Source organism: Temnothorax curvispinosus, unplaced genomic scaffold (assembly GCF_003070985.1).
Source record: "Temnothorax curvispinosus isolate PA1 unplaced genomic scaffold, ASM307098v1 QBEX01015513.1, whole genome shotgun sequence".
NCBI lineage: Eukaryota > Metazoa > Arthropoda > Insecta > Hymenoptera > Formicidae > Temnothorax > Temnothorax curvispinosus.
In genome coordinates, this window is record NW_020225293.1 from 1 (window position 1) to 11164 (window position 11164).

Below are 11164 nucleotides of genomic sequence, written 5' to 3' on the forward strand. Positions count from 1 at the left end.
GTGATCACTATACGCCTAATAATCTCGCGTCGTAGCACAATCTCTCTCTCTCTCTCTCTCTCTCTCTCTCTCTCTCATTCTCGGAATTCATACGAACCCTTTCACTCCTCTTGTAACACATTCGTTCGACGAAGCGTTCAAAGGGCATTTTTTCCCTCTCCGAGAGAAAGCAAAGGACAAGCGAAATCGAAAAGGCTACGCCAGTTATTTGTGCTCGATCCTTACTAGCCGCGCCGCTTGAGATCGACACCCGTTGGCTATTGTCTGCTCTCTTGGCATCTCAAAAGTGCACAGCGCGCTAAAAAGGAGGAAAAGTCGCGATAGGTGCAAAAAACTTCGATACTCGGATCTCGTAATTTGTGACAAATTGGTGGACTAGCAAATTTACAAAACTATATCGATGAATTACTCTACCCCGGCCCTGGCGTACCTCTTAAAAATTGTCGCGATACCAATAAGAAATTCACTACGTGAGAACCTCTCGCTATCTCTAGCTGTTTTAGTAAGGTTCACGAAGGTTCACTCCAGGATCATGAGTGATCCAGGTTGTTCAGGATCACCGACGGATGTCAATTCTCGAGCTGCGTCAGGTTTCTCTACCGACCTCCTCTCCTCATCGTATGATTTAACAAGGTAGGTACGTCGCCCTCGTGTAAATACAGTAATGTACAATCTTTCTTTGGAGTTAAACCTTACTGTGATCTCGGCGCGATTGGCGCAAAAGGGGAGAATTAAGGGACAGGGCGGGTGAGCTGGATTGGATAGAGGCAAGGGAGGGTTAAGGGAGATAACACCTACGTTCTACGAGCTGTCGAATGCGAGTCGAGCTTTAAAAAAAAAACGACGAAAGAAGACCTCGCTTTATCTGCAGCTTCAACTGACTCCTAATAATCAACGTGGCTGAATGCGTTATCTTCGTTGCTTCGATCTCGTCATATAAGTCTTCTGCTTCTTCTTTTTCTACTTGTCCTTCTTCTTCTTCTCTCTCATCCTGCTTCCTCGTCCTTCGCGTTCGTGATTCCGCTCCCTTCCTCCTCCAAGTGTCGCCGTGATCTCTTCGCGTACTTATCGTACGTGAACACCCGGCGAAATTCGCAAAACGCTCTCGAAATTACTCAATACTGACCTCGGGAATACGCGTAATCGATCAAGGGGGAAAACAACGCAGGGTCCCCCCTTGTGTTTCGGGGGAGACTCGAGGGAGAGGGAGATTAGGATGTTGCTTCTTTCGTTTGTAGACAGGATCGTTGACACGCTTCGAGGGTGATCCTCGAGTGCAAATTGTAATCGCGGAGAGCGGCAATATACGATGAGACAAATAAATAAAGCTTGTACTCGAAATGTTTTTTCTAAACGGGAGATAAGTGTAATAATTTTTGTACTATTATCTTGTTCCTTTCTCTTTTTTCCCCTCCGTTTGTTTCTTGCGCTTTCGATACAATCCCGTCCTACTGTCTAGAGTCGATTAAACCGAGAGAATTGAATTAATTGCTGCAATTTTTCGTGCATTTAATCTTCCCGGTATGTGTACGTGTATGTACGTGTGTGTGACTAACGAAAGATATATATATATATATATATGTGTGTGTGTGTGTGTGTGTGTGTGTGTGTGTGCGCGCGTGTATTAATTTTTATTTAAGTTCCATCGTTCAACGCGCTAACTCTGCCGGCATAGAGAACGAAGCTGTTCGTTCCCGAACCGGAGATTGGATTTTAGCGTTTTTTCCGTTTTTTAAACTACGCGATAACTCGACGCTTTTGCCATGCTAGAAAAAGATTTCATCGGCTTCTTCGTTGTGATCGGTACAATAAGACTGTTCCGTTAATCTTAAGTTAGAGATCCGTTTTTAATCCAGCTTTGATGACCGATTAGCCACATCTAAATGCCTCGAAACATTCGCCTCGAATCTTCGAAGCTCTGCATCGGCGGATTATTGCCATTGTAAAGACAAAAAGCCCGTCTCGGAGATTAAATCTAATTTTTAGTTGCAAAATGTGAATTAGTAAGGTTAAAGATGGAAAATTAAATTAGATGTTTTCGACGCTAAATGAGGAACCGGACTTGTACGGTCAGATCTGAAGCCGAAAGTCAGAATCTCCGAATTTGTAACGTGCGAATTTGCTTCGTATATTAACCCTAAACTTGCGAAAGCTAAGAAAGTAAAAAAATTTCGTTATACGAAGGAAATGCAGAGCAGATACTCACCAGTTCACCGACAACCAATTCAGCGTTTATTTTTCTTTCACGTCGATTTTCTCGGCATTATCGTTCGCGGAGTGTATTATAATTTAATATAATATAGCTTAAGAAACTGTGCCAAAAATCCGAAAAACGTCCCAAAGATCCCAAGTCCCTTTACATATCGTCGCGATGATTTTTAGACGCCTATGGCGATGTGACGCGTGATTCAAACGATCTCTTATTACGAACGAAAAAGGACATTACGAAATTCTGAGAATTATAGTTTACAGAATCCACTCAGTCAAGTTTAGGGTTAAGTATTTTCATTAAGTATTACATATTCTGACGATACCGAGCTCGAAAAGTACCGGCCGGTACTCGGTATCGGTGAAGATGAACGAAAAAACAACGTTCTAACAGACGTAACGCGATTATAGATCGCGAGTAAACGATCGAGTAGACTGTCGAATGTAATTGTGCTGATTGTTGTTGGTGTCGATGTTGTTGTTGTTGCTATTGTGTTGTTGTTGTTGTTGTTGTTGTTGTTGTTGTTGGTGGTGGTGGAGGGTGATGGTGGTGACGCTCGTGGCGGCCGACGGGGCGCGGATAGTCGACAGAGAGTGTGGCCGCTTACTTGAGTAGTTGATGGGCTCGCTCGTTGGCCACCTGTATCCTCGTCTCGTTTGATTCACCCTGCGTGTCAAAGAACAAGAAAAAACAAGAACGCATTGTCATATATGCAAGCTGCGAACGACGAGGGTCGATCGACGATGCGGATCGAAGCTCTTCCAGGGATTGGAACAGCTTAACGCTGCGGAATCGTTATTTCTCTTGAGGATTTTACGACAACTGAGAGATTCTTGGAAAATTTGTCGCTCGTAACGTCGATGCGTTTTCGTTAGCGCGCGAAGAAACGGGGGTCGATTGCGGGGATGTCAATTTGATGAAATGTTCTGCGGAGCCTTTTTGCGCTGACGCAGTGAATTTCGTGTTACACGCCGGGGACGAATAAAAAAAAGCTTGTTAAGAAGAATCTCATTCGAAAATTACTTCGCTATAATGACAAATTGATTTCTATTCCGCCACACCGAAGCAGCGACAGCGAGACGCGTTTGCTAGTTGATATTTCCGTTTCAGCTGCGAATTTATTCGATATTTTCCTATCTTGCTAACAAAAAAGATAACATCGGATAATTCATCATTCAGTGTTTGCCAGTATCTAGATAAAATTATCCAGATGATCATCTAGATAAAGAAATAGAATCATGTATTATCTTATTTACACGAAAAAAATACAAAATATATTCATCTTCATCTTAGATTAAAAAATCATCCCAACAAACACAGAAAACACCGAGTGCGCAATTTGATAGCAAATTGCGCACTCGGTGTATTCTGTGTTTGCTGGAATGTTATCTTTATCTAAAAATTATTTAATGTAGTAGGATTTTTATTCTTTCTGTCACTTTTTACCGCCGTTTAAATTAAATTCGATCCAGAATGCATAAAGTTGTGTAAAGACCTATTTTTGAAAGAAGTAAATTATTTATACTGTAAGAATGTCATGATACTCGAAAAACAGATTAACTTCTAGTAGTAACAGAGAGGAAGATTTCTTCCGCAATGTTAAAAAAAAGAGAATAATATGCAAACAATTATTATTATTAGTGATAACATTGAAGCACTTTCGTATTTGGAATCTAAATCGAAGCACCTCCAATCTCTCTTATAAATTTTCCAAATATTAAAAATATTTTTCTTAAATATAATACATACATCCCTGTCATCGTCGGTGCCAGTAGAGCATCTTTTTAGTTTAGCAAATAAGTTTACTCCGTCGAAACCGCTTATCAGATAAAACATTTGAAACTTTTATTTTTGAGAAATAAAAACTTAAAATAAAATTGTGAGTAGGTATTGTTTTAATATCCCTTTTATAATCGGCGTAATTCTTTTGATAAATTTTTATAAATAGTCTCATAAATTCATCGCAGATTATTTTGAAATTATTTACGGCAAACACCGTCCGTCATTATAGCGAGATTTATTTTCACGCGTCAAACAAGCGTTAAGTTTCCGCCGCAAAATCTCTTTCCATTCGTGCGCGATTTCAGGAAGACTACGTGTCAGAAATTCTCCAAGAATCCCGAAGCTCATTTCTCAGGCTCATTTCTCCCTGCGTACACCGTACACGGCTAATAGTCGATACGGTCGCGAACATATCAACTTGAGTCGTGCGGCTCCGCGCAAACCGTCGGGATAAAATTTCTGCTTTTTCGCGACGTGTCAAGCGTGTTAACCTGATCAACCTCGGGGAACATCGGAGCGAAAGCGACTGACAGAGAACGGTGCGGTCCCGATACCGGGAGTTCAAAAGAATTAAGGCTCATGTAGTGCGATTCTGTAACTCGTTATGCTGTCGTTATGTGCGTTTATTTTATAACGACAGTTGCGTAGGTATACTATATAATAAAAAAGCTGCGCAACTGTCGTTATGAGAACATAACGACGCATAACGAGAATCGCACTACTGGGCTCTTTCCCGACATCTTGCGAGACTGTGACGTCAAAAGCGAGAAATGTTGAGAATTGACACGTTGAGTATTCTTGTATGTCATTTCCAAATAAAAAGGTATTTGCTTAAAACAACACTTCAGATCACTTCAGCACACTTTGAAAATACTCCGAGATTAGGGTAGGTCTATCCCTTTTCCTTGACAATTAATAAACAGCAGCAAAATGAATGTAATACGAAACCTAGTCATGCACCTGCGCATAATCCCGCATCGTATCACATTCGTTTTACGGTTGTTTAATAACTGTCAAGAGAAAGGGATCCAGCTCGGAGTATTTTTGAAATGTACTGAAGTGATCTGTAGTGTTATTTTAAGCAAATATCTGTTTATTTGAAAATACCATGCAAGAATTTTCAACGTGACATTTCTCACTTCTGACGTTACATTCCAACATGGCCGCGGCGAGTATCCAGGAGCCGTCGGCGACAGCGACGATGACGCCCGTTCGTGACACAATCACAACGAGAATGACAGCACGTGTGATGGGTCTTGTAACAACATGTGTTATAACAATGGGAAGCGATGACACATCCCAGTGCGATGCTCTTACCGCTTGCGATAGCCACGATACATAAGTATATCACGTTTCTCCTTGTCGAAATAAAATATCCCTCGAGAGATAATTTATAAATCGTCCAGGATTATTCTTCAGACAATGAAGAATAAAATTTAGGAATATTAGATCGCAATTAAGTTAATTATTAATTGCAGCAATTATTAAAAGGACAAATTCCCTTCTATCGACTTCGAGATGCACGAAGTGCACTTCGAGTTTATTTTATTATAGCGACGAATTCTCTCTGACAAATTTGGAGCCGATCTTTCTCTGACCAAGAAAAAACAAACCCCGAGACCATCGTTGCATTTGACTCAATAAAGATTTTTCGCGAATTTACGAGTTTCGAGAGTACTGGCAAGATATATTCCTCGCGCGATCCCGGCTATGCAAATACCAGATCGGCCATTCCCACGAAGAAGCTCTTTCGTGTATCGCGGCTATCGAGCGGCTGTTCACTGTATAGATATCGTCGTACATATCGACGGAGAGCTTAGTAATGGTGATAGAAGTAAGTAGAAGTGGTAGTTATATTTGGTGGTGGTAGTTTTCCGTTGTTGCATAGGTTGCTTGCGGATCGGGTTGGTGTCCAGGCAACGACGAGAAAATAGCAAAAAGGGAATGGATGATGGACGGGGGACTCACTCGCAGAGCTGAGAATATTCGAATAATCCAATATATTCCAAACGTTTCGACAGCTAGATATCACGTTCCAATTGTAATATTATCATCCCCTCGGCCATTCTGATTAATTAAATATTATAGTCGGATGTACGGTGACGTAACTCACGGCAAATCGAGCATAATATAATATTCGCGCGCGTATACAATGCTATGCGTTAAATCTACTCGATAAATCAACATTCAAATAATTCAATTCGATGACTAATACCTAAGCGCGTGGATTTTAATTTAGCACTTAAGGGGAATGCCTACCTAGAAGCGCGACAAAAAGGCAATTTTTGTAAATTTTTTTAAGGAAACCTATATGAATTATGGTATTGGTATTTTTTCTACATGAAAGTACACACTTTTAAGAATATGTTAAATTTTTTTTATTAAAAAATATTCAATATTGGCGGAGTATTCTTGGGTTCTGTCGATTGCCGCAAAAAAAAAGGTCCTCCGCGGTGACCACTCCCATTTCATTTGTAATCATCAGAATAAAAAAAACCAAAAAGATTATTAAAATTGACACTATAATTTAGTCTTTGACGTAGGGGTTTTTGAAAATATCGATTTTTGACAAAATGGCGGGCGTTTGAATTTAAAATAGCGATTTTTAGAGAAAAATTCGGGTTTATTTTGCCGATAAAAAAAACTAAGTCACTTTAAAAAAAATCCTACGACAAAGACTAGATAATTATGTATAGAATAACCACTAGAAATTTTAAATTAATCGGTTCAGCGGTTGCCGAGATATTTTGGTCACCGATTTTTAACATGGTTTCGAGAAAAACGCGTTTGAAAATTGAGCAATGAATAAATCGCGAAATTTTTCAACTTACATAGAATCATCGATTCCAGGTCTATGATATAAGTCCTCCACCTTGCTTGGAATGCAAAAATTGAACAATCGATTTTTTCGAACTTTCTAGGTAGGCATTCCCCCTTAACATCTATTCCTTCACTCGCGCCTCGAATAATCCCAGCCCCGAGATCCGAATGTCAGGCCTCCCTACGTATAATACACATAAGAGTACGCGTGGTATAATTTCCATTTCTCTTTTCTTTTTTTGTTCGAAACGGCGTCTCTGTGATATGCAACTTGTAGAGCTCGGAGGAGGCGGATACGGATGGAGACAGACAGAAGACGCATTTTACTTGAGCAGGGCGTGCGCACGTTGGTTCGCCACGGCTATCCTCGTTTCATTCGACTCGCCCTGCGGATTATCAGTTCGGGTTTCGGTCACAGAGGTGTGTGGGGTGTGGGCGTGATAAGCGGTTGTGCGGCTTAAGTTCACCGGCGAGTGGTGCACAATCTCTCGTCGCGTCGGGTTTTGTAGTTCCGCACGAGATTCACAACCCCCGTTCGGTATCCTTGCTTTACATCTCGCTCGATTAGATCGTAGCGAGCCTCACTGTATTAGTCGCTTACGAAAAATCATCAGCTAGCTGATCATTATGTAACGATACGATCGATAACTGATACATCATATACAAATTTTACGCGACGTTACATTCAAAAGGAATCTGCACTTGAATTCCGATGGTAATAAAATGAAAAGTTATACTCGATTGATATCTCTCGCCTGTTTCCTTTTCCCGTCTGATTTGTCTCTAAACCTTTCATTCATTAATCGTGGACTGTTCAAGATTGTACACCACTATGACATCCCGTTAAAGACCATAATTATATAATAATCTTTGTGCGGACCACATATTTTCGACATTATCCAATTAACATAAAAATTATACAGATTACACATAAGGGATGGAAAATTAGATGTTCTTTCGGAATTACATTTATATTTTAAAACGTATGGCCTTTAAAATGTCGAAGATCCTCAAACAATCAATATTTGCCGTCAATATCGGTAATATTATTGAAAGAATGATGTTACCACAAAAAAAAAAGTTAATTTCAACAGCAAAGGACAGAAAAGATAGCGAAGAGTTGTTAATAAGAAGAAAAAGGAATAAGTAGAAAGCGCGAAGAAAAAATAATTCAATATAAATTTAGAATTTTGCATAAATTTAGTCTAAATAAATATTGAAGGTTGAAGGGAAAATGTTGCTATTGAATATCGATTATTGATTCGCGCGTTTAATTTGGGTTAATGTAAACGTTGCGAGTATCATATGCGGTAAATACGTATCATATGACAAGATCGATTGCAAGTTCAATAGCAACGCGTTGCAATAGGTAATGACAGATAATTAATGATTAAAATATCATTACCGTAAGTTATGAATATGAATACATATTGATCGTTCGAGGAGCGTTTTATAGCCAGAAAACTTTGTCTCTTTTCTGTCTAGGATCTACTAAAGAGGACTATGGTAAAAAATTAGAGATAACACGAGTTCTCAACCGTTCTTATTTAAGAAAAAAAGAATTTAAAGAATTTTTTATTTAAAGAATTGTCACGTCGTTTGAACACTAATTGTAAGTTAATAAATCGCTATATTTTACTTCATTACATTGCAATACAAGTGTGTTATTTTTACACGCATAAACGTCTAAAAATGACACATTTGTGTCATTCTAAAGTTCTTTTTACATGTTTCTTCTGTGTTAAATTATGTCATTTAACACGTTTAATCGTATTAATTAAAAGTTAATACATTCAATCGTGTTAAATGACGTGATTTAAAACGGAAAGAAATGTATAAGAAGAGCTTCAGCTAATATAACACACTCGGACTTAAAGTGTATACTCGCAACAAACTTGCCCATTTTCTAATGTAAATATTATTTTGATTTGAATAATATATAACTCAATAATTAAACAAAGAGATTTGATTAACGATTGTATCAACTCTTTTCCGTAATCTTATTGTAAAACTTTTCACTTCTCTGTCTTCGAATCAAAATAAAAGTCTTTTATCGTCCTATTAAACATTTTTTTTACGACATGTTGAAAACTCATGGAAAGTACCACAGTTCCTCGGTAAGAAAGACTTTCGTAAAAAAGAGATAGAAAAAAATATAGAAAGAGAAGGAGCGGTAAATCCGAAGCTTGTTTAGACGCGTGAGTAGTGCAGTAATTGCAAGTACAAGAAGAACACAGAAAGCATGTGCTGAAGGGACGATCGACCAGTAGCGCGGTTGGCCCGGAGAATTTCGGCAAAGAACCGTGGAATAAGGGTGCGATACTTAAGACATGGGGGAGGGCGGGAATCGTGAAACGGCTAAATCGTGCGATGCATGTGCGTGAGCATGCAATCTTGCGTTGCAACGAAATTGATTGGAATTTCACGGAGTCTTGGAATCGATCTTGAAATTGCCCTTTTACAAATTGCAATTTCGATCATGTGGGAACTTTAATCCTAAAGAATAGAAGCGTGTCTCAGACTCGCCTATTTAATTTTTTTAAATTTCGTTACCTGATCTCTATGTTTCTGATAAAGCTCGATATAATTAATGGGTAACACCACTCTACAGGCCCAAAAATAAAAGAATTTTTTGTGGTTAAAAAAAGTAAATAAAAAATCTACTTAAAGAACTTTATACATATTTTAAAGTGTATAAAACAATTTTTTATTTTTTAAATGGCGGCGCTGGAGCCTTGTAAACGTAAGCGTTTTATTGCGAGAGGTGCTCCGGGGCTTGCAGCATAATATTGCCGCATGATCTGGAACAAAAAACAAAAATTTTTCATAATCTGCATGATAATAGCTAGAGAAATTCGTAGGGGATTTTTTAAATATTGTTTTTCATAGAAATAGCAATATTTAAAAAATCCCCTACGTATTTCTCTAGCTATTATCATGCAGATTATGAAAAATTTTTGTTTTTTGTTACAGGTCAAAATTTGCGACACTTATGCTGCAAGCTCCGGAGCACCTCCCGCAATAATACGCTTACGTTTACAAGGCTCCAGCGCCGCCATTTAAAAAATAAAAAATTGTTTCATATACTTTAAGATATGTACAATAAAGTCCTTTAAATAGATTTTTTATTTACTTTTTCTTTTAACCATAAAAAATTCTTCTATTTTTCGAATCTCTAGAGTTACCCCTTAAGAACAATCAGATCAAAGAGAAACTATTCCTATGTATTTAGAGAACATTTAAAGAACCAAGTTTTCAAATTTGTTTTTTCTTTTATTATTCGTTATTCAAATATGTTTTAAGATATTTACCATTTAGGATTAAAGTTCGTTACCGAAAATTGCGTTAAGAAAACCGAAAAATTTAGGCATAGCTCATATTACGTTGCTTTTTGGGCATCTTTGTAGAAAAAAAGATGCGAAAGGCGACAACGGAGACCTGCCCGGATTGGAATCACGTGATAATAAGAATAGAGAGGATAGAATGAAGGAAGAAAGAAAAGAATTAAGGAAAAAAGGAAAGAAGGAGCACGGAAGGAAGGAAAGAAGGAACGAAAGACACATAAGAAAGCGAAAGTGATGACGAACGTGATGTGCATCGCTCTGAGTTTGTGCATTGTGACATAGAAATTCACGTATATACTTATATTCGAGACATGTGTTAGCTCATCCTACAGTAGTCTAATACACATATGCAAACAGTGAAGTCACATTGATCATCTTTCAGACCGTAACAATAATTATAACTAATTAAATTTACATTTTGTACATGTCCATTTAAGTAAGTACATATTACTAGTTCGAGCAATTAAAAATTAGTTATTAAATTAAGAATTAATTTTTCTGCAGAAAATCCAATGTCCTACGATTCAATTAAAGATGTCGTTAGATTTATATCTATATAATTGATGACGTCACAGATTTGAGAATAGGTTTAATTTCAAGATTTAGAGACTAATTGATCGGGAATTTAGAACGCGGCGAAACTTCCGAAAACATGCTCAGATTTAGGTGAAACTTTGTGAATAAGTTCCTTTTGGATAAAAAACACATATACCAAAAGGATTTTTTGCGACTCCAAAGTTTACCAACTTTTTCAACATTTTTAACTTGCTGCCTCCGCGCATACATTTTCCACGCGAAACAAACCAAAACAGCTCTCAAGTAATGTAAACAACCATAAAGTCATACCCGTCAAAGTCATAACATAAACATAATTGGCGAAACTTCAGAAAATCAGAAATGTTATAAACTACGATGCATATAGTTTTCGAGATATCAATTTATATAATCTATCACATAGTATAATAATATACACAGAATTAGCAGTAAGAAAGAGAGAGAAAGAGAGCGA

General features: G+C 37.9%; 1 protein-coding gene across 5 annotated transcripts in view; it reads right to left on the reverse strand.

Annotated features, from left to right (window-relative positions):
- Positions 1-1155: 1155 nt before the first annotated feature.
- The window catches only part of LOC112465776 (synaptosomal-associated protein 25-like), a 48396-nt gene continuing 38387 nt past the window's right edge, over positions 1156-11164 (reverse strand). For 3 of the 5 annotated variants that reach the window (XM_025033502.1, XM_025033500.1, XM_025033498.1), the window contains exon 7: positions 1156-7197. In XM_025033502.1, the coding sequence (XP_024889270.1) occupies positions 7135-7197 (63 nt within the window). In that variant the 3' untranslated portion in view covers positions 1156-7134. The remainder of the gene's footprint in view (positions 7198-11164) is intronic. The other 2 variants (XM_025033503.1, XM_025033499.1) reach the window with 1 other exon arrangement.